Below are 23,965 nucleotides of genomic sequence, written 5' to 3' on the forward strand. Positions count from 1 at the left end.
GAGGACCTCACACAGGCAGTGATGCTCAGCATGGAAGTGACAGCAGCCTCCTTTCTGACATATTCAGAACTCCTCACATGGCCCCTCTCGGCCACAGGTGTGTTTGGCCAACAGCACTAAGGGCTCCCAGGGAGAGGAGTGGGACATAGATATGCCTGTGGGATCCCCTGCCCTTTCTCCCTTCTGCCTTTCTCCTTCTCCCACTGTCTTCTCCCTGGCCATTCTGAATCTCAGTGTTCCTTAAGTCCCAGCTCTGTATTTCTTTGAAGTGTTCCCTGATCATTCTAGACAGTTGTAAACTCTCTTTTGTGAGCTTCTTTGGGACTGAAAATGAAAGTGAGGGGGAAGACAATGAGCACTTTCTGACAGAAGAGTAGTAGAATCTCAGAACCTGGAAGGAATTTTAGAAATCATTTGGTTCAGTCCTTTTCTATTACAGACGGGGAAAATAAAGCCCAGAGTATTTAAGCCAGCTGCTGGCGGCACCGGAACCAGAACCCAGGTCTCTAGCTCGGTGTGTTCTAACTACTCCAGTGACTGCCATTCTCTTCCCTCATTTCTTCTTGTAATATTTGAGAGGAATTCTCTCTCTTTTTTTTTTTTTTGCGGTACGGGGGCCTCTCACTGCTGTGGCCTCTCCCGTTGCGGAGCACAGGCTCCGGACGCTCAGGCTCAGCGGCCATGGCTCACGGGCCCAGCCGCTCCACGGCATGTGGGATCTTCCCGGACCGGGGCACGAACCCGTGTCCCCTGCATCGGCAGGCGGACTCTCAACCACTGTGCCACCAGGGAAGCCCTTTTTTTTTTCTTTTAAATAAATCATATTTAAATACAAATATTATTTGGACATGGTAGCTTTCTATTGCTACTTAGTGCCTCTGAGATAAATTGAGTACTGATCCCAGGCATGTAGTTCGTACCTCCTTTTAAATCATATCCCTTATTGACCAGTGGTATGTAATTGGTGGGGGTGGTAGCTTGCCAAATTATAGACAGTTCCTTGGATGAGCTGTTGAATAGCCTGCATCTGGTATTGTTAAGTAGTAATGCTATATATAGTGTTCGTTAGAGAGCAGGAGGCATATTTTGCAGAATGTTCTGCTTTAAATTTATGAAATCGTTTTACTGTTTCTACAAACGAAAGTATTTCAGTGTGCGTTAAATCTATTTTACAGAAAATTTCTGAGTTCATAGGACAGTTGTTAACTCACAGTGAATCATTTTGACTTTCAAAGGATTGTTTTATAAGACTGCTAATTCAGACTTCTAGTGATTGACCATTTAGTGATTCATTCAATACATATTTTTAAAGTACCTGCTCTGTGAACAAGATACGTAGAGGTTACCTTCTAGTGGAAAAATTACATAATAAATAAATAAGTAAATTATAGCTTGTGATAAGAAGTAAGAAGGAAATAATGGTGGTGATTAAATGAGTTACATGTAAAGCCCTTAGAATGTTCCTGGCACATGGTAGGTCCTCAGTTGTATGAGCTATTACTATTTATTTTTCATTCATTCATTCAGTAGCCATGTATCGAAGGCCTACTGTGGTTCAAGAGTGGTGGCACATAGAAAAGATGAAGTCGAAGTTCTTTCTTTCTTTCTTTGTTTCTTTCTTTTATTTATTTATTTTTTGGCTGTGTTGGGACTTCATTGCTGCACGCAGGCTTTCTCTAGCTGTGGCGAGCAGGGGCTACTCTTCATTGCAGTGCGTGGGCTTCTCACTGCAGTGGCTTCTCTTGTTGCGGAGCTCGGGCTCCAGGCGCGCGGGCCTCAGTAGCTGTGGTGCACGGGCTCAGTAGTTGTGGTTCGTGGGCTCCAGAGCGCAGGCTCAGTAGTTGTGGCGCACGGGCTTAGCTGCTCTGCAGCATGTGGGATCTTCCCAGACCAGGGCTCAAACCCATGTCCCCTGTGTTGGCAGGCAGATTCCTAACCACTGCGCCACCAGGGAAGCCCTGAAGTTCTTTTTTGAATGGCTTTGGAATAATAAGCGGGATTTGATTAGACAGGGAGAAGCGGGGAAAACATTCTAAGTAAAGGACAAGAGCATGAACATAGCTTGGAAGAAAAAGTAAGCAACGACTTTTGGTGGACAGTGAGACAGTGAGAAACTGAGCTTGAATGGGGTGGATGTATTATGTTGGGGAATTAACATAGTACATCTTATGGCACCGATGTCATGGAAGCCATGGTGTTTAGGGTTGGAACTGACTGCATGGGTTATATCATTCAGCTTCTCATCCATCTTGACAATTTAAAAGATGGTTTAGTATACTCTATGCAGTACATGTACCAGGATTTGTCTAATACTTTTTATTACTAGTAATTTAGTTGTTTTCCCATTCTTTGCTGTTATAAATATTGCTGTAATCAACATCTTCAGGTATATTATTTTTTCTTTCTTTTATTTCCTGTGGGTAAAATTCAAGGTATAGAATTTGAATAATGTTACAAACATTTTTATTTCTCTTGATATATATTGCCAGATCGATTTCCGAAACAAGTACTCCAAGGTGACAGCCCACATGTACCAATTCCACCACAAGCTATTATCATTTTGATATTATTATTTCTTAATTTTAAAAATAATTCAGTTTTCATAAAGTGGCTTGTTTTAACTATTATTTTGATCCAACTTTCCCTTATATTTGTGTTTACTCTTTATATTTTCTTTTCAGATGAATTATCTTTTACAGCTTTGACCATTTATCTACTAGAGATTTTAATTTTTAAAATGTATTTGAATAGGCTCATTTCTCTTTTCATTATGCCTACAGGTTTTTTTTGAATTTTATTTTTTTATACAGCAGGTTCTTATTCAGTATCTATTTTATACATATTAGTGTATATATGTCAATCCCAATCTCCCAATTCATCCCACCACCAGGCTTATTGTTTTTATAGAGATTAATATTTTGCTTGTCATACTTGACAATCCAGTGGGGTTTTTTTCGTTTTTTTTTTTTGCGGTACGTGGGCCTGTCACTGTTGTGGCCTCTCCTGTTGCGGAGCACAGGCTCCAGATGCGCAGGCTCAGCGGCCATGGCTCACGGGCCCAGCTGCTCCGCGGCATGTGGGATCCTCTCGGACCGGGGCACGAACACATGTCCCCTGCATCGGCAGGCAGACTATCAACCACTGCGCCACCAGGGAAGCCCCAATCCAGTGTTTTTTTGATTGCGTTTCCTTTAAATGTTTTTTTGTAGGTCTTTTAAATATTTATATTTTAAAATCTTTTGCTTGTTATTCATCTATAGCTATGATAAATCTATAGCTCTAGTTCACTTTTTGCTAGTTTTTCTAGGATATTTTAAAAAACAATTTCACTGTAACTTATTTACATTTTACCATTTCATTTTGAATACTTCTTATTATTAGAAAGTTTATTATGCTGTTTAAATATAATTTTTTAAAGCTCTGTTTTAACCCATAGCAAACATCTTAGAAGAAACCCTGACGTCTGTTTGTAAAGCAAGAGAGGGCAGGGCATGAAGCTTAAGCTTTACTGAGGTTTTTAACATGTCAGTTAACCTAAGGGTTGAAAGCACATGGAAGCTAATGAGCAGGGAAGTTTTTGTTTGGGGAAAAAAAGTCCAAAGCAGCTTTATCCCTGCTTTTGCTTTTCCGTCTTTCTGACTTTGCCCCAGGAAGAGGAATGGAGCAAGGAAATTGTGGGGAATATGGATATCCTCTAACTGGACATGGATTCTAGAAAAGCCAACTAGAGCTACCTTTCTTGTTTCCTGGTAATCTAAGTACAGAGAACAGGTCATTTGTCAGAGAGAAGACTAAAGTGTGGAGGCAGGCCATCTGCTTGGGGTGAAATCATTCTGGGCCGACACAAAGCACAGTGGCTAGGGATTTGCACGCGGCTCTAAGTGGCTCTGGCTTACTTGTATACAGCTGGTCAACTCTTCTTTAGAGTTAGCTACCGTAAGACCTGTTATTTATACTATAAAACAGTGTTTCAAATTTGGGTTTGGGGACCTTCTGCACTAGAATTACCTCCAGTGTTTACTAAAAATGTCCCACCGAGACTCACTGAATCTCTGGAGATTTGGTCTGTGAATCTAAAAAGAGCTCCTGAGAGATTTTGAGGCAACCAAAGTTTGAGTATCAGTTCCTAAAGGCTGTCATGGAGGTACTACACACCATATAGAGACTGATGCTGCCGTTTATTAATAAACAGCCTTTTTAGGCTGCTTTGGAAACACAAACATATAAAGAGATGGCGACGTTTTTGATGTAATGGCAGCATGACATAAATAAACTTTAATAAAGCCTGGAGTGACACCTCAAAAAATGAAAACCATAAAAGCAGCCATCTCTCATCAACAGACCAACCACTCTCTCTTTTAGCGTTAATGAAGCACACCTTACTTGTCTTTGCCTTATACTATCAAACATCGCGGAACTTTTAAAAAGTGAGCTGTATTTTTTTTTTTAATTCCAGTTGCCGTGGCCACGTACTGTCACAGAACAGTTGTTGGATGAGATGTTTGATAGCACTGCATCCCGGTTTCTGGCTGTCTTGGAGGCTCTCTCTGACTCAAATCGGCGAACACTACAAACTGGACCTGTTGTTACAGATGAAGTAGAAGTTCGTGATGTTGTCTCAGAACTGTTTATAGCAGGAAAAGAACTTTTAATAGGTAAATATGTTGTTAAAATAATATTTTATGGTAGAACATGAATAACAAAAATTTTAGCACGGTAGTCCATACCTAAGAAACTGATACCGATTTTTATTGATCTTGAATTCAGCAACCTTGCTAGACTCAATGGATAATTCAGATAATGTATTAGTAGATTTTCTTTTGGATTTTTTATGTATACAATCATATGATCTGTGAATAATGACAATTATGTTTCTTTCCAATTCTTAACCTTTTAATTTCTTCTTTCTTGCATTTCTTGACTTATTTTGCACTGGATAGGCTCTCCAGTAAAACATGGGATGGAAGTGGTGATAGCAGTTATCCTTGTCTCATTTATGATCTCAGATGGAAAGCTTTCAGTATTTTATCATTAATTTTGATATTTGCTGAAGGATATTTTTAGATACCCTGTTTGAGATTAATGAAGTTTCTTTTATTCTTGGTTTAATAAGAGTTTTGTATGTTTTTAATCCTGAATATTTGTTGAATTTTATCAAAACCTTTTTTATGGGTTTATTGAGATTTATTGAGTTAATCGAATGGATTTGTCTTTTATTTCTATTAATGTGGTACATTCCATTGATTGCTTATCTAATTTTTAATTACTCCATATTTTTGGAATAAACTTAATCTGGCAGTGAGGATTATCCTTCTGATATATTGCTTGCTTTTCTTGCTAGTGTTTAATATTTCTGCTTCTCTGTTCATGAGAGAGATTTCCTTTCTTATAATATCCTTTTTGGGTTTTGCTCTCAAGGTCATGTTGGCCTCATAATAAGAGTTGAGAGTTCTGCCCTCTTTTTCTATTATCTGGAGGAGTTTGTGTCAGATTTGTGTTATTTCTTCTCAAATGTTTGAATTTGCTGGTGAAGGCATTTGGACCTGGAATTCTCTTTGTGGAAATGTTTTTAACTATGGATCACATTTCTTCCATAGATATAAAATGATTTAGAATTTCTTTTCATTTAAAAAAAATCTTCTGTTTGGTAAATAGTACTTTGATTTTATCTACATTTTAAAATTTTCATAAAATTGTTTGTAACATCATCATGATCATCCAAGTGAGCTTAGGATGTGCGTGTGTGTGTGTGCATGTGTGCACCCATCTGAGGGCAAGGAGCCTCTGTGCCGCAGTTTGGGCTCATCTTTTCCTCACAAGGAAGGTACGAGATCTCAGAGGAGAATTCTCTTGACTTCCTTCACCCACATCTGAAAATTTACCTTCATCCACTGTCTGTCATTAAAGTGGAAGGAATGTTCCTTCTCCTCCTCTTTAGGTCTTTGGGCCTAATCTCTGCAGACTGCCCTTCATCCCTATCCAGCTTCCTCCCCTGTATTTCTTCCTCTTGTTAGAGTCAGATTTATTGAAGGAGTTGTCTGTTTTCACTGTCCCAAATTCTTTCCTTCCTGCTTGTACTTGGCGGTCTTCTGTCATGGACAGAGAGTGTCAGGGACAACATCCTTATTGTTCAATTTGAAAGTCAGTGTTTTTCTTCCCTTTGCTCTCTGTAGTATTTGTTGCTGTTGACTACTCCTTTCTCTTTAAACGCTCTCCCTTGCAGCCTTTGCTCCCGCGGCCCTTCTCTTACTTGTTGGGGTTCCTTGCTGCTCTGTCCTAGGCAGCCGTCTGTTGCCCATTTACTGTGGATATGTAATGATGACTCTAAAGCTATACCCCTAATTGAGATCTCTTTTCCGAGCTCCCAGTCTGTAATCTCTAGCTGTCTGTTTCACTAGTCAACTCTTGCTAATCCTCTCTTTTTGAGATTCCATGTTCCTCCCTCTGGGGTGGCCTTCCCTGACCGACCTCCTACTCCAAACCTCTGTCCGATGCCTTTCTTACTTGTCCACACAGCGCCAAGGTATTTGCCCCCTAAGATTCCTTGTTGCCCCCACCTGCGTGCGAGCTCTGTGAAGGTAGGGGTTGTGTTTGCGTCTTTTCTGTTGTTTACCTAGCCTGGCAGTGTCTGACATTTAATACTTAGTAAATATTTCTTTGCACAAATGACATCCAAACCCCTCTCTTTCTTTTTCTAGTGTCAAATACCAGTGCAGATGGCATGCTTGATTTTCCAAAGTCTTCTCTTTTGGAACTTATTATAAGAAGGAAAAATGTTATTTCTGTGGATACTGCTGTAAAATTTATAAAACTAGCTTTTACTTATGAGGAGTGGAGTTTATTTGAATCTGCAGCTGGGCAGCTTATTGATTTTCTCCAGGTAATACATGCAAAATAGTTACTTTGTTTTTATTTTATTCACATGACACTGAAGTAATTAATCGTGGGATATACTTTTCTTAGAGGCAGGATGATCCAGAGTCAAAGAAAGCAGAGAAAGATTTAATTCTTCTTCTTGCAATAGAACCTTTAATCAACGTAAAGAGAAACAAAGGTTTGATCTTTCCCCTCGAAAACTACAAAGGAGGTCAAGTTTACGGTAAAAAAATTGCTCTTCATGGTGAGTATTTGTTTGCATTTTTGAAAAATTAAGATGACTTTATATGCTCTCTACAGGTGAGGTGAGAGAAAGAATGTTCAAGGCAGAGGGAGCAGGAAGTGTAAAGGCCCTGAGTGAGAGTGTGCTTGATTGTTGAAAGAATAGCAAGGAGGCATGTAGGGTTGGAGTGCGCTAGTGGTGGTGCTGGCATTTGAGAATGCAGTAGGAGGTGAGCTCAGGGAAATAGCTGGGTGCCTGGTCTGGCAGGTTCCTAGGCCTTGTAAGGATGCTGGATTTTATTTTGAGTCATGGGTTTGAGTAGAAGAATGAAGCTCTACTTAGCTGCTGCCTTATCAGTGAGAGGCCAGCAGGGCAGCAAATCAAATCTATCAGTTCACTTTGGTAAGGGAAGGTTTGGTGGTCTCCTCTCTGTTTCCAGCATGCAGAGTTTTCCATTCTAAAACTTTTTACGTCTTAAAAGTCATTGTGTATATAATTGCAAATCTGCAGCCTCTGTTTTTTAGAGAATTATTTAATCCTATACTTTTATGTTTTATCATATTCTTAAGGCATTGAATGGCTGCTAAATTGTGGTAAATAATTTGTACCAAGTAATGATGCCTTTTTTTTTTCTTCTAATGGTTTCTGAATAGATACCTTTGTTATTTTTATTTCAACTGCCCTATATGTTTTAATATTATAAACCTTCTCAATTCCATTATGGACATAGTTGGCATACAGATTGCAGATTAATGAAAATGTTAATAGTCCATTTTAATTGAATTAGAGCCTCCTTAGATTAGTTTTCACACAGAAGCATTTAAAGTGTCTTATTGATATACTATTTGCCCAGATATCATTTATGTCACTTTTGTAGAATTTCTGTGTTTCTATGCCTTTTCTATTTGAAATTTTGTAACGAAATTTTTTGTTTCATTTTCCTGTATTTTATAAATTGAGATACTTCTGTGAAGACTTGTGGATATTCAGAAGACATTTTCCATTTGGCGGCAACCTTGTATTCCTGTGTCTGTGGCTCTCCACAGGTGAAAAAGCTATTTTGGATAATTTGTAATAGTGTCAAAGGAGGCTCTTTTACTTAATTTAAAGCCAGATTTAAAAATCACAGGAATTTCACCTTGCTGAAATTCTGTATTGTTTAATCATTAGAAGAAGAGATCAATTTATACCGTGACTTGTAATTTTAAATTTGTTTTTATTATTGTCATCATTTTGGGTGTCAGTCTCTTCCTTCTTGGGAAATTCCAAGGCTAGCTCTATTTCTTTTTTTTTTTTTTTTTGCCAGATTTATTCTTAAACTTAAAGACTCGTTCTAACATCTGTTTTCTCTAACATATGATTTTCTTATTTTTTTCTTGTATATATGTATAGTTTTTCTTCTTTCTTGCATTTTTTTAAAACATCTTTATTGGAGTATAATTGCTTTACAGTGGTGTGTTAGTTTCTGCTGTATAACAAAGTGAATCAGCTATACGTATACCTACATCCCCATATCTCCTCCCTCTTGCTTCTCTCTCCCACCCTCCCTATCCCACCCCTCTAGGTGGACACAAAGCACTGAGGAGATTAGCTATATTTCTAATGATGAAGGAAATGAGGCAGTGGTTTTAGTGAGAGTTAATATTCTTAAAATACTGCTTTCCAGTCCCTGAGTACAAAGCCTGGTTATTATTTGGAGTCACTTAGCACACAATGGCCAGTATTTAGAAATGATGATTTGTGGGTATGGATATTTAAGCAAAACTAGTATAGTACTGGTTTTAAACTGAATTCCAGGGACCCCCCCCCAACCAGAGCTTCTTTGAGGCTCCTCAGGAGCCAGCTTTAGGCCGTAACACCCTAAGCTGTTCCTATTAGTTTTTGAGATTCTGAGGGAATTTCCTTTGAAAATTTGGTTTTACTGTTATAAAAAAATGTTTGAAAACCACAATTATAGAGCATTATATTAACTATTGTTCAGGCAAGTGAAACACAGTAAGGGACTCGAGAAGTTCCACTCTTATAATATTTTCTATTCCTTCATTTATTAGTTTGTTATAACCTGTGACAGGTGTTTAATTTTTGAAAGAAAGGTATTTGATAGCAAATATACTTATTATCGTGGGCAAACCAAACCAAAAAATTCCAATCAAGGCTGAAAAGTGCATGAAATTTTCATCTTTCTGCTTTTTAAAAAACCATGTGTATCTTAGTTCAGTTCAATTCAGTAAACATTTTTTGAGCTCTGTTATGTTTCCAAGCACTGTACTAAGGTCCCGCATATGTGAAATAAGGCTTAGAGCTGCCCCAAAGGAGCTCGAGGTTTGATATATTTTAATCATAAACTCATTATCTTTCTAGTTCATATACAGTGAATAACTTTATTTTCCTTTTGGAAAGAGCCAAAGTAACTGAACTGAGAGGAGATATACTTCATTTGGGTCATCTGTTGATATCCAGTGTGATGTTCAGTTTAGTTCCTTCATGTCTCTCTTTTCTTTTTGTCCATAACCTTTCCCAGCTCCCCATTCCCTTTCCCCTTATTAGTTTCTCCACCTCTCCATTCTTTATTATTATTTATTTATTTTTGGCTGCGTTGGGTCTTTGTTGCCGCCCCCGGGCTTTCTCTAGTTGCGGCGAGTGGGGACTACTCTTCATTGCGGTGCGCGGGCTTCTTATTGCTGTTGCTTCTCCTTGTGGAGCACAGGCTCTAGGCGTGCAGGCTTCTGTAGTTGTGGCACGCGGGCTCAGTAGCTGTGGCTCATGGCCTCTAGAGCTCAGGCTCAGTAGTTGTGGTGCACGGGCTTAGTTGCTCCACGGTATGTGGGATCTTCTTGGACCAGGGATTGAATCGTGTCCCCTGCCTTGGCAGGCGGATTCTTAACCACTGCGCCACCAGGGAAGTCCCTTCTTTATTATTTTAATACCGAAAATTTAAAAAGAAAGAAGTATATACACACTTCAAATCTGGATGAAACTGGTAGGTTTACATAACTTGCCTAAAAGTATTTGGAACTGTTCTTTTTAGAGAGGTCAAGTAGCCTAGAGCAGTTAAGAATGAGGTCTCTAGAGCTAGACTTCTTGGGTTTGAATCCTGGCTCTGCTACTTTCTTTCATTTTATCTTATGAAAAACCACTTCATCTTGTTGTGCTTCAGCTTGCTCATCCGTAAAGTGGGGATGATAGTAATAGTACTCACTTCATAGGTTGTTATGAGGATTAAATGAGCTGGTATATGTCTTAGCCTATTTGAGCTTCTATAACAAAGATACCCTAGACTGGTTGGCTTACACAACAAACATTTATTTCTCACAGTTCTGGAGGCTGAGAAATCAAGGCGTCATCTACCTCCTGGTTCATAGATGGCTGTCTTCTTGCTGTGTCTTCACTTGGCAGAAAGGAATCTCTCACTCTCTTTCTGGGGTCCCTTTTATAAGGGCACTATTCTCATTCATGAGGGCCCCACCCTCATACCAGTTGCCTCCTAAAAGGCACCTCCTAATACCATTACTTTGGGAGTTAGGAATTCAACATAAGAATTTTGAGTTGACACAAACATTCAGTTCACTGCAATAAGTATAAAGCTCTGAGAATGTTGCCTGGCACACATTAAATGTTGTATACCTATATCTCTATATCTTACTGTTCTTATCAATTTACTTTACCACTTTTGTTTTCAGAATGCTAAGCCTGATAAAGAAATCGTTGTGGACATGATAATGTTCCTATGGCAGAAGTGCAAAGTAGGAATTCAGCGGGTCAATGTGTCTGGAAATGACTATGCAAAATTCACCCAGAAAATCAGTACTAATAAAGTATTCCTTTTTCTCTTCATATGCTTTTTGTTATTACTAATTTAATTTGTGATGCACATTTCAAACCTAAAATTTCCCTATTTACCCACCCTCATAATTATCAATACTATTCTTTAAATGTAGTGGTGAGTGAGCCTTTCCTTTAAGTGTATTCCCTGCACTTCTGCCTCAATTTAATTTTGGGAAGCAGGGAGGTGTTTCAGGTTTTTAAGGGAGGAGTAAATACAGTATGTTTAAGGTTATATGAACTTGGATATATTCATTAAGAAGGTTAATAATAGAAAATACAAGTAAGGCATTTCAGTTTTTTTGGTAATAATATCAATAGTATATTTTTGAGCTCTCTCCTTTGGAAAGGAGAAAGTTGAACAGGTGAATATTATAACCTGGAAACTTAGGAGAGAATATTTTAACAGTAACATAGTCTTCTATGATTCTGAGGCCTCCTAAGATTAGCTACATAAGGTTGCATGGGCATGATTTTATCATATAGTTTAATAAACTAATGATGTGGGTGCATAAATGTTGTTTTCTCATTTTAGCTCCCAAACTGTCATGGCTAATTTTATGTGCTAAGCTTTGGGGTTGTAGACATGAAAGACAGCTTCCAAGGCACCCAGCATGGAACTTGAAACATCCGCTTCCCCCTCACTATTTTGGATGCCTTTGATAGTGATCTTAACCGCTGCTTTTTGAAGGGAGAATGAGAATTTTGAAGATACAGATAATCTTCACTGATATATATATATATATATATATATATATATATTTATATATAAACCATATGATAAATTTTCCATTATGGCTATAGATATGCAGACTGTAAGCTTAAGTAAATCTTCTTTGTGAATTTATATCAACAGATCATTAAATATCATCTTATTAGGATTATTGATCTTTATATTACTTATAATTAAGATCAACTAATAAGGAGTACCTGTATAGTATTCCATATGATTAGAAGATGGTGATTTCAAGGAAGTACTAAGTTTTACAAAATGTGACTCTTTCTACAATGTAGTTACTTTCAATTGATTATACTGTGTATTTTCTCTTTTTAGTGGGTTTATCTTCTGTGGCAGATAAATGAAATAATTCACTGCTATAAAATGGAAGACATTGATGTTGTGGTGGTGGCAGAGGTCGCATTACGATTAAGTGAAATATTGGAGTCTTTAGGAAACCCAAGAAGAAAATTTAAAAAATTTCTAGGTAAAATATTGAATGAAAAAGTATGAGGTCATTAATATATATATACATATGAATATATAAGTATAAATCGTACTACTGGTTAACATCTGTTTATGGAAACTAGGCATTTCAGTATTGTGCTTCAGTGATGATTTATCATCAAAGATAGAAATGATATAGGTTTGACCAAGTTGATGTTAAAAAAAGGTCATATGCTCTGTGGTTCAGTGGCAGATGAAACTCTTTGTGTCTTGTCTTCACTCAGATGTTTCCCTTCTCCGTTCCTCATGTCCACCTACCCCTGTCTCTCTCCCTCCCCCATTCTTCCTTTTTTCTTTTCTCTCCTCCCTTTTATCCTACTCCCTCCCCTTCCATTTCCCACTAGAGTGATGCTTCATGAAGGAAGAGAGCGTGTTCAGGTCACCGTTTTATCCTTGGTACCAGCACATTGCCTGACACAGAGGAGGAGCTCAGATGAATGTTTGTTGAATGAATCCATGGCCTTCTACCTTTTGTCTCCTTTTAAAGTCTCTCTTCTGATTCCCTCCTTTGAAAATTCTCCTTCTTTCTTCATTTATTCTGTTGCCTCTCTTCTTTTCCCTTTCTTCTTATCTTCTTCCTCTGTTTGCTCCATTTCCCACTCATTCTCCTCCTCTCCCTGTCCCAACCCCTTCCTGCCATTATTCTGTTCTCCTTCCAGGAGGTGACTTCTCTCAGAGGATTGGTCTGCCCTCCTCATTCTTTCTTCTGCCTGTGGTTGAACCCCTGAATTATCTGTTTCATTAGGTAACTCCCATATAGAAAATGAGGTGGGGGAGACATGTGGGTGTCTACTTTCCTATTTCACCCCATTTACAGAGTGTGTATGAGGTGTGAGGGATTTGGTAATAATTATTGTAATAATTGTTTTCTCAGAGATTTGCTAATCTGCCTCTGCCTATTCTCGGTTGTTGAGTGCAGCTTTGCAGATGGAATTTGACAGCCATAGTTCTCACACTTTGATCGGTATCAGTATCACTTGGGAACTTGTTAAAAATTCTTATCATACTTCAACTAGCCTGGACCTTCCTGGTCTTCATTAGCTTACCAGGAGATTTTGATACACGTCAAAACTTGAGGACCACTGGTTAGAGGTCTCTGGCTATCTAACACTTTCAGTGGCTTGAAGTCATGTTTTTGACACATCCTGTCTTAAAAAGCTTTCCCCTTTTTAAAAACTTTTATTATGTAGAATTTCAAATATAGAGAGGTGAAATAAGTCACTGAGTATGCATCATCCAGTACCAATAATTATGAATATTTTGTTAATCTTATTTCATCTCTCCTGACAACACTTTCTTTTTTCCCGGAGTGTTTTAAAGCAGACATTATGTCATTTCACCAGCAAGTACCTCAGCGTATACACGTGTATGTATTGTGTGTGTATGTGTTGTGTGTTGGTCTATCTATCTAACAGATAAGGTTTTGTTTTCTTTTTATAAAACCACCATGTTACTGTTATTACACCTTACAAAATAAGTAAAAAATTCCTGTGTCCCTGATTGTATTAAAAATGTCTTAAGTTGGTTTGTTCCAATCAGGATCCAAACAGTCCCACACATTTTATTTTCTTATGTGTCTCTTAAGTCTCTCTCTCTAACCTGTAACAGTTCCCCCTCTCCTTACTCCTGAAGAAATTGAATTATCCCCCTGTAGGATTTCCCACATACTGGATTTGGCTGTTTCTATTCTTGTGGTGTTGATTAACTTGTTTCTCTACCTGGTAATTAGATCTACCAGGTTGCTTGTATTCAAGTGATACATTTTCAAAAAGTATTCTTGCCAGCATCTTATTTTTTTTTGGGCGAGTATACTTCATGCATACTCCCTATTGCATTGCATCAGGAGCCATGCAATGCCTGGTTGTCCCACTTGTTATGATGTAAAGATTTACCGGTGAGTTCAGGTGTTGTCAGCTTGACTCTTTTCCTAGGTTGTTTTCCCCAGAAGCAGATTCTGAGACAAGGAGTTGAGTGTAGTAGTTATTTGGAATGCGATCCAGGGAAGCAGGGTGGTGGGGTGAAATGAGACAGAGAAGGAAAGGAAGCGAATACAAGGTACAGGAAGTTCATGAGAAGGCTGCTGTTTGTGGGTACCGGGCTTATTCCCACGAGGGACCTCTAGGAGACTGTATAGAACATGCCTCAGAGAACTGGGAGGTTGTGGTATTTGTACCTTTATCTGTCATTGGTTGAAGGCTACTGGAGGAGGGGTAAGTAAGCCAGGAGGGGCTTCTAACTTCTGTCATTCCATCTGCATTTATTCTATTGATACCTTAAGTGAAGAACTTACTTCATCGACTCTTTGGTTACTCTGGTTATTTTTGATTATGTGGTAGATACTATATTTGCTAAATATTTTGTAAAAGTAATTTAAAGCCTTAGATGATCTGTTCTTCCGGGGAAGATTTATGCTTGCTTTTACCAGATGCATGAAGGCACTACTACTCCCGGGTCCCATTATTCCAATTTGAGAGATTAAGACAATTTAAAGCTGAGATGCTCTTTCTTCGACCTATTTTCAGTTACTCTGACTCCTAGGATGTGGGCCCTTTTGGCTTTTCACCCTTGGTGGGCCCTGGATACCAATCTCTGTTGCTGTGTCCTCCTGGACTCTCTTCCCAAGATCCGGAGGTTACTTCCTTCCCAAGATCCTGGCTCTGTATTGAAGTTAGCATCTTAGCTTGCAGATGAAAAAAAAAAGTGTATTTTTCCAGTTTCCTAGCCAGCAGAATGTTTCCAGATTATCTGTTACTGGAAGCAAAAGGTCCAATGATTACTTTTTTAAAAAAAGTCTATTTCTTATTCAATTTTATTATTTTGTTTACTAGTTATTTCTGGGAGACTGTTGTTTTATATTCTTCAATTATAAATGGGCTAAATACAATTCATTATACTGATCCTTTGTTAAAATGTTTCATTTCTAAAGAACTAATCAATATTAGAGCACAGTCCATTTGTAAATTTGAAAACATCTACATTTATGTCATGAGCAGTTGTCCCCATTTAGACATATAAATTTTTATAACTTTTACAACAATGTTATTCTCATTATCATATTGGCACATAAAACACAAAGTTCAAGTCATTTTTTGTATGTTAATTATGATAATCTGCTTCAAGATGTTTATTTATTCATCTGTTTATTAAATAATTCATTGTCTAATTGGAATTACTGAATAATTTTTAGACTAGGAAACTAGCATTGCCATATACATTTTTATTATTTATATTCTAATTCAAACCAGACTTTTCTGACATTTGTCTAAATTTACTGTTATTTGCTGAATGCTTTTCAGTGGACTTTCTATAGAATATATAGAAAGACCAATCTCTTTACCATAATATAACCTTGCTGATAATCAAGCTTTTTGAGTTGGTTTGTTGTATTCCAAGCTGCTTTTATTTATTTATTTTTAGGAGTGATGGATAGATTTATTATCTTGATTGTATTTCAAACTCAAGTGTACAGTTGAATATAGTGTTCAGTTTATTTAATTTATTTATTTAAATAGACCTTTATTGGAGTATAATTGCTTCATAATACTGTGTTAAAAATGTGGAATGCTTCACAAATTTGTGTGTCATCCTTGCACAGGGGCCATGCTAATCTTCTCTGTATCATTCCAATTTTAGTATATGTGCTGCCAAAGCGAGCACTACAAGAAGCTTTTAAATTGACTTATATAAAGACAAAATGTAATTATGTGGAAGAAATAATTTGTTGTTCAACTTCTAAGTGTTGAATCATTTCTAAAATCATGGGTGAAAAGATAACTAGCGTAATGTTCTTTATGATTATGATTCACTGTTATATTTCCATTTTTCTCTTTCATCCTTTTATTTTCTCTGGTCCTTCCTTCTCTTTGTTCCTCTCTCTCTCCTACTCTCTCCTCCTCCTCTTCCTATTTTTGCTCTTTTTATTCTCCTCCTTTTCCTTTTTCTCTTCCTTCCCTCCCTCCCTCCCTCCCTCCCTTCCTTCCTTCCTCCCTCTCACCCTCCCTCCCTCCTCCCCTTCCTTCCTTCCTTCCTTCTTTCCTCTCTTTCTTTCTCTCTATTTTTCAGATATACCTTTAAGGAAAGGGACTAGTGAATCCCTTGGGGCTCCAAAAGGGAGTGTGGAAACTCTTCCAATATTAAAGGTATTGCAAAATATTTTAGAAAATATAGTTAAAAACATGAATTTTAATTTTCAAATAATATTAAATTTGTAAATGTATAATGGTTAATTATAGAAGTAATTTTGAATATTTAATATCTGAGAAATTATGGTTTCTGTATACATTGAGAACTATATGGACATTTTTCTACGTTTTGTTTTTACTTTAGAAAAAAATCTAATCAGCTCCAAAAATAAGCTAGATAAAACATCTTAGGAGGATTTATAGTTACGTTACTATTGATATTTTGAATGTGTTGTGATTCATAGACTTACAGAGCAGAGATGTCCTACTTAGCATTTACCTCTGACAGATTAAATTAGTTACTACCTGCTAAAAATGCACCTAGAACAGTCCCTGGCATGTGGCAAGTTCTCACTGAATGTTAGCTTAAGAGAAGATAGAAGATGAGGGAGACAAATGGCCATTCTTCTTTTTGATTATAGTTTTCTTACTATATTTGAATTCTTTTTGTACATCATGGATTGTGTTGACCTGTATAGCTGAATGGGAGCCTAGGGAATTGTCTCATATATGTAATAAACATTTATTTACAGGCAAGAACTAGAATAGCATTTTGCAAACTCTGTCCTATGTGATGCTAGTACTACCCTTCAGAAAAGGATGCCAGGGTCAGGTAACCCTGGCTGACTTGAATTAAACACAATAGTTTCCTTACTGTATGACTTCTCAGGGGCATTAATTTACTCATGAGTACTGTGGTTTTCCAAGAAGGAGATATAGAATACCATATGTTCCATTATTGAAAATAAAACTCATTTTACCTACTTAGGACGCTAATGTTCATGGACTACAGTTGAAAAATATTTTTCTAGAGAGGAAGCCAGTGATCTATATTTTGGTTTACCTGATTAATTAAAAAACTATAATTTTAACTTACAAAAGTTGTGTTAACATTAGAGGGCATTTCAAGGTACTAAAAAATGAAGAAAAAATTCTGTAATTTCACTATATGGACCTAAACATTATCATTTTCTATATTTTCTACTAGTCTTTTTCACATTTTAAAAAAATATTTATTTATTTTATTTTTGGCTGCGTTGGGTCTTTTGTTGCTGCATGTGGGCTTTTATGTAGCTGCGGCGAGCGGGGGCTACTCACTTTGTTGCAGTGTGCGGGCTTCTCATTGCGGTGGCTTCTCTTGTTGTGGAGCACGGGCTCTATGCCTGCAGGCTTCAGTAGTTGCAGCACATGTGCTCAGTAGTTGTGGTTCACGGGCTCTAGAGCACAGGCTCAGTAGTTGTGGTGCATGGGCTTTGTTGCTCTGCGGCATGTGGGATCTTCCCGGACCAGGGCTCGAACCTGTGTCCCCTGAACTGACAGGCAGATTCTTAACTACAGAGCCACCAGGGAAGCCCTCTTTTTCACAATTTTTTTTATTACTGCTGTTTTATTAAGTTTGTATGTAAAGTTTAGTCTAATACAAAACACAATAATCTGTTTTCTTTCATTAATTCAACAAATCTCTATTGAGAGCCTGGTCTATGGCATGCATTGATTTAGGCTCTGAGAAGACACATTTTTACCATAGTAACATTCTAATGTTTTTTCTTAACATGAATCCACCAGCACTTTTTCCTGTTGCTAAATGTTAATCCTCATGATTACTATGTTTTCTCTGAAAAATTGATTTGAAACATATGACATACAATTATAAAGAATATTATAATGAAGAGTCATTCCCCATCATTCTTTCAAGAAATGAAACATAGCTAGTACAGTTGAAACTCAACTCCTCCACTAACTGTTCCTGCTCACATTGTCTTTCCCCCTACCTAGGAGTAACTGCTGTTCTAAAGAGTGATTATAAATTTCAGGCATTTTAGTATTTTTATTACATATGTTTGTATCCTTAAGCAGTAGAGTACTGTTTTTAAATTTATATAAATGGTGTCATACTCTGTGTATTCTTCTGCAGCTCATTTTTTAATCTCAGTACTGTGTTTGTGAGATTGACTCAAGTTGATTTGTGTAGTCATAGTGATCATTTTCACTACTACATTCTGCTTGATCAGGGTTGCACAGTAAATGGATTTGAACTTAGGTGTGTTTCCTTCAAAGTTCAGGCATTTAGCCACTATGCTATGCTGCCTCTTGATTAAAAAAAAAAGTGTCTTCAGGATATTTGTATAAAGTATTTTCTTCTAATACATAAAAAATGCAAGTCCTAAGAAATTGGGGACAAATAAAATATCCTGAATGTACCAGAGGACTGGGGGAGTATTCTGAATTTACTTTCTTGAATGTAATGTTCATCTTCTAATAATAGGTTTCAGAGAATGCAGTTTTGAGTTCTTTATGCTGTATTGTGTCTTCTAAAGAGAGAGCGCTGAGAAGTCTTAAATTGGGAACAGAGAATGTTTGAACTGCATAAGAGATTGAGGGGGCATAAAAGCTGTCTGCCAGTGGTTTTTTCCAGGGATCATCATACATTTTTCCTAAATATGTAGCTTTCTATTTCCCATTCTAGACGTATTGAATCATAATTTCAGGTGTGAGGTTCTTAAAAGTTTATAATTCAGGTGTGAGATTCTTAAAAGTTTGCCAGGTAGATTCTTAAGGAAACTAGAATTTAAGAATTACTGGCTTAGCGGACTAGCACTTATTCTTTGAAGCTTCATAGGGCAGGAATAGGAATACTAGTAGATGTTACAAAGTGCTAGGTTTTGGCTTGGATGGAAACATTCTGGCAACTAAAGGCACTAAATGAAATGGATTTCTTAGAAGGTGACCATGAAGAAACTGAAAACCATTTATGAACTATTGCTACTGTGTTTAAATTAGAAAAATGCACCCTTTCCTTGATATGATTTATTGCCATCTGCTGGGAAATTATCAAAATGAAGATAGAAGTCTATGCTGACTACAATGTGAATGGCACCCCTAAAACTGTGCCATACATTACCTGCTCAGCTGTACTGGGGCATGTGGTAGGTGGAGTAAGGGTGATTCATTGGTGTGGTCTAAGGGCATAGCAGTTGGTATTGGGAGACTTGGAGTTGAATCCTGACTTTAATGTTGACTGTGTGATCTTGAATAAACTATTTAATCTGTTTGAATATAAGTGTCCTCATCTGTCAAATTATAACAATAGTAACTATTCTACTGGTAGTATTTAAGTGATACAGTTCAAATGAGCTGTTGGTAACATTGTGGAAACCAGTAACCGGCACATGGTGGCAACTCAGTTTTTCCCTTATGTTTCGCAAAGGGCACTAACTCTCAACCTAGAGTCTCAGACCTATTTGGAAGGGAGTGAAGTGGGGAAGAATGAGAATTTATTGTAAGGAGAGTCCAAAATCCATATGCTCACCTAGCAGAGTCTGCAGGTGGGATAAATTTTATATCTTGCATGTATACGTGCAACTATTTAAAACATATATAAGGTGCTATTGTGATTATATTTTTAAAAAACTTACTTTAAAGTTTTACTGAATACAAAGCTATTTTTGACAAATGGTTTATAGTTTTAATAATTAATAAGTACCTCATAGGATTATGGTAATTTAAAAATTAGTCCATATAAAGCATTTAGCCCAATACTTGGAACGTGTTTTAATTCAATATTCACTGTGGTGATGACAAAGATGATGGTGGTGATGATGACAGTGTTAGAACGTGGGTATGTGTGTGGGGTCTTTGGAGCTCCTTGGTGTTAAGAGGTATCCTTAGAGACTTCTGTTTGTGGCAAAATGGAAAACTAGATGACCTGAAAACCCTCTTCCTACAAAACACCTAGAAATTTTGGACAGAATTGAACAAATATCCTTAAGTACACCACAGAGCTCACAAGAAAGTAAGGTAAATTCCAGGGGCCAAAATAGAAAGGGGAGCTGAAAACCAAAATGGTAAGTTTATGAATAGATGCTGCAGTAGGTTGATGGGCTCAGTTACAAAGAAACTTAGATTAACAACCATTTAGGGACAAGAGATGAGCCTTGGGCACATGAAGGATGGGGCTTGGAACTCAGACTCACACGTTTAGTCAGAGCCTACAAGACTCATCTTAGGAAGCCGTCGACTAGAAAAATATCTGCCTATTTGGTAGGGAGGTTTCTCAGTTTGGGTACTGAAAGTGGAGCAAACGGGAGAAAGTCTCTCTTCCTAATAATTTGGACCTGCCCTCATGTGGGTCCGTTTTTCAAATTTACACTATTTGGGTTGTGATTCTCCCTGAGCCTGTGATGCTTTTTTTTTTTTTTAATAAAATTTTATTGAAGTATAGTTGATTTACAATGTTGTGTTAATTTATGCTGTATTGCAAAGTGATTCATTAAGCATATATATATTCTTTTTCATATTTTTTTCCATTATGGTTTATCACAGGACATTGAATATAGTTCCCTGTGCTATACGGTAGGAGCTTGTTGTTTATGAGCCAGTGATTCTTGAATGGAGATTCATGTCTATATATATATTTTTTTAATGTGTATAATCAAGTTATGTATATTCCAGAATGCAAGTATGAGTTGACATTAGAAAATCTATAATGCAGTACACCACATTAGCAGATGAAAAGGAGAAAATAACGACCACCTCACTAGATAAAGAGCTGCAGCAAAAGCATTTGACGAAATTCAACAACCACCTTTTAAAAAATAACTCTTAACAAGTTAGGAATAGAAGAGAACTTCTGTATCCCATGAAGGGTATCATTCAAGACCTTTAATGACTGTTACACCTATGGTGAAAGATGAAAAGCAGCCCCTTTATATCGATGTAACAAAGATATCTGTCATTCTTGTGATCAAAATGTCCTAGGGGCCTTAGACAGCTGTGTGAAAAAAGAAGAGCAGAAGGAAAGGTATAAGGACTGTAAAGGAAGTATCAGACTAGTATAATACGTTGCACACTTTTAGCAATAGCAATCTAAATGTCCATCAGCAGAAGGGTGGATAAGTGAATTGTGATGTAGTCCTCAGCACAACACCATTTCATCGTAGCAGTGAAGGTGAGTGAGCTAAAGTGGGCTTGAACTAGAGTCAGCCTGGCATCATTGCCATCCACGTCTAGAGTCACCTTCACACTACAGGGGGAGAACCTGGAACTACATTTCCCACCATCTCATTTCCATACGGTTCTAGGTTAGTCTTCCAGTGAGGGGCATTTGCATGAATTTGTAACACACAAGGGAAGAGAGAGTTCTTATTCTGCAGTGGCAGATGGAAGAAGTTAATTGACCAGCCTCGCTGAGCAAGCCCTTGCAATTCACTTGCTTCAGCGTGGTAGACACTTGAAGTTGTCACCTGCCTCCTGGATTCTTAGATTCCTGTAAATTCATCACTGGCAGCTTTCTTGATCTTTGCTCTCCCAGGCCTTCCAGCAGTGATGGACACTTCTAGTTCTGTGCATTAAATCCCTTTCTGCTTGCAATACCTAGAGTTGCTCTGTGTTCCTAACTAAACCGTGACTGACACACTGAGTTGCAGGAGAAGATTTCAGTGACATATGGTTGAGTGAAAAAAGTGAACTGCAGAATTTTACAAGAGAATTAAAAATATGCAAAGTGATATTGTATATTGTTAATGGACACATACACATGTAGTAAAAGTTTAAAAACATGCAAAAGAATGGTTAAAAACCAAATTCAAGGACAGTGACTACCTCTAGGGGCAGAGAAGAGGAGAGTCACTATAAACAGTTATACAGGGGATTTCAGTGATCTGCATGTATGTGTTTGCTTTATTTCCTAAACATTTTCTGAAGAAAATATGCAAAATTAGAATTGAACAAAGCTGGTTGCTCTTTATGTTATTCTCTGTATTTGTCTCTCTGTGAGGATAATTATAATAGAAGGTATTTAGTTTTTGAAAATCACAATGTAGACCATGGGATTTGATGGCCTCCAAGTCTAGATTTCCAGCTCAGAGATTCAAAAAAAATTAACTTTCAAAATAAAGTATGTGAAAATGACAAATTATGAGTTAGATTTTTAAAATTTACCTATACATTTGGTACCATCAGAATTTTGAAAATCATAAAAGGAAGTTATATACATGTTTTTGAAAAGTTTAATTAATATTTGGAAAAATGATGAACTGTATTTATTATTTTACCTTTATTAATAGTATTCCACGTTTAATCAAAAGCAAATATACTTAGTAAGAAATATGTCATTGATCTTGGATAGGCTATTTAAATTTGTTATTTGGTTTTGAATTATTGTTAAAAACTTGGGAAGTGTTGTATATGATTTTCCCTTAAATTTAATTTTTCTGTTTTGTTTATAAAATTCCTTTAGAAAAAACCTGAGGAACAGTTATTTTTGGCCTATGAACTTCTTGAAAAAGCCATTGGTGGAATAAATTTGAATTGCATGTTAACTGCTTTGCCAAATGGATCATCAGTGGTTGACCATTGCTATGCCATGGTGAGAATGAGAAACTCTTACATTAGGTTTATTTTACTTAACTAGGAAGAGGGCTGGCGTTGCAAATAGGTAAGTAAAGCACGGTTTGTGGTGGCTTCCCTCTCATAGGCCAGAAATATATTCCCTTTTTCCCAGAAGAAATCAAGGAGGGTGAGGAGTCTTTGAGTCTGTCACTGAAAAGGCTGCTGGTGAACTTCAAAAGCAGATTTCTTAGTGTGTAAGCCAGATTGCAAAGAGTTGAGAAGTGAGCAGACTTTAATGGCTAAGAGTAAAGTGATAACCTGAATGATAATAAGACAGAGCTGTTTTTAGTATGTTTTGATAACCATATGCCTTTTTAATTTTTACTTCAATTCTGCCGAAGCACACCCACGGTATAGATGCAGACATGTGCAAACCAGTCACACTGAATAGTTTCATAATGGATTTGCATCTTGAACTAATTCAAGCCCAGCACCGAATGGCCGTTGTGCTTCTTGACCAATTGCAAGGTAGTAGCCATCAAAGCAAATAACTTGTTCTGAATCAGTTTTAAGACAAGTTCAAGTACAGAATCAATTTAATTTGTAAACAGTGTTGTTGTTGACTAGGTGTTTTCCAGATAAATGTCATTATTTTATTTTTTCTTACTTCTCTGATAAATATCAATAGATATGTTTCATTATTTCTTTACACCTTGCATAGCAAATCAGTAAACTTCTAAAAAATTAAATTGCTTGAGTTATAGTAAATTATTGATATTTTATTAATTCAATGAAGCAAACATTTATTGAGTCTCTATCAAATCTAGGAACTATATTAAGCTTGGTCCAAATAAGACACAGCCTTTAATTTTGAGCTTCTAGATAAGTAAGCCAACTATAATAGTCAAGGTTAATAAATGCAATAGAAGTGGGCTCAGAGTGTTTGTTATGGGCATACAGAAGAGTATAACAGTTAAGAAAGTCAGGGATGGCTTCTTGGAAGAAGTGATAGTTGACCAGAAGGCTATCTTTATCTTCATAAATATCTTTATGAAGAAAATTGAGAAGGAGGCAGTCATTTTGAATGGAGAAAGCAACTTTTAGTAAGGTGGAAGCAAACAATTATATGGTGAAGTCTAGAAACTGCTGGAATTTTCTTATGGCTGCAGTAAAGAGCACACATGGGAGATTGACACAGATAAGCCTAGAGAGGTAGATCACAGATCTTGAAGGGTTAAATCGTTTCTATTTTATCTTGGAAGCTATTGAAAAATTTAGAAAGACATCTCTGACAGCAGTGTGAGAGGA

General features: G+C 37.1%; 1 protein-coding gene and 1 non-coding gene across 2 annotated transcripts in view; one reads left to right on the forward strand and one right to left on the reverse strand.

The window, feature by feature from the left end:
* The window catches only part of CFAP54 (cilia and flagella associated protein 54), a 296,739-nt gene that overhangs the window by 31,717 nt on the left and 241,057 nt on the right, over positions 1 to 23,965 (forward strand). Inside the window, exons 9-17 of the mRNA XM_022562388.3 lie at positions 4,457 to 4,655; positions 6,699 to 6,880; positions 6,964 to 7,120; positions 8,060 to 8,145; positions 10,780 to 10,914; positions 11,976 to 12,126; positions 16,209 to 16,285; positions 22,566 to 22,694; positions 23,059 to 23,185. Of these exons, the coding sequence (XP_022418096.3) occupies positions 4,457 to 4,655; positions 6,699 to 6,880; positions 6,964 to 7,120; positions 8,060 to 8,145; positions 10,780 to 10,914; positions 11,976 to 12,126; positions 16,209 to 16,285; positions 22,566 to 22,694; positions 23,059 to 23,185 (1,243 nt within the window). The remainder of the gene's footprint in view (positions 1 to 4,456; positions 4,656 to 6,698; positions 6,881 to 6,963; positions 7,121 to 8,059; positions 8,146 to 10,779; positions 10,915 to 11,975; positions 12,127 to 16,208; positions 16,286 to 22,565; positions 22,695 to 23,058; positions 23,186 to 23,965) is intronic.
* Positions 15,697 to 15,803, reverse strand: LOC115803705 (U6 spliceosomal RNA). Its single transcript, XR_004024477.1, has one exon. It is a non-coding gene; the product is annotated as a U6 spliceosomal RNA (small nuclear RNA).

Source organism: Delphinapterus leucas, chromosome 11 (assembly GCF_059928025.1).
Source record: "Delphinapterus leucas isolate spDelLeu-1000000601 "Yukka" chromosome 11, BTC_Dleu_Yukka2, whole genome shotgun sequence".
NCBI lineage: Eukaryota > Metazoa > Chordata > Mammalia > Artiodactyla > Monodontidae > Delphinapterus > Delphinapterus leucas.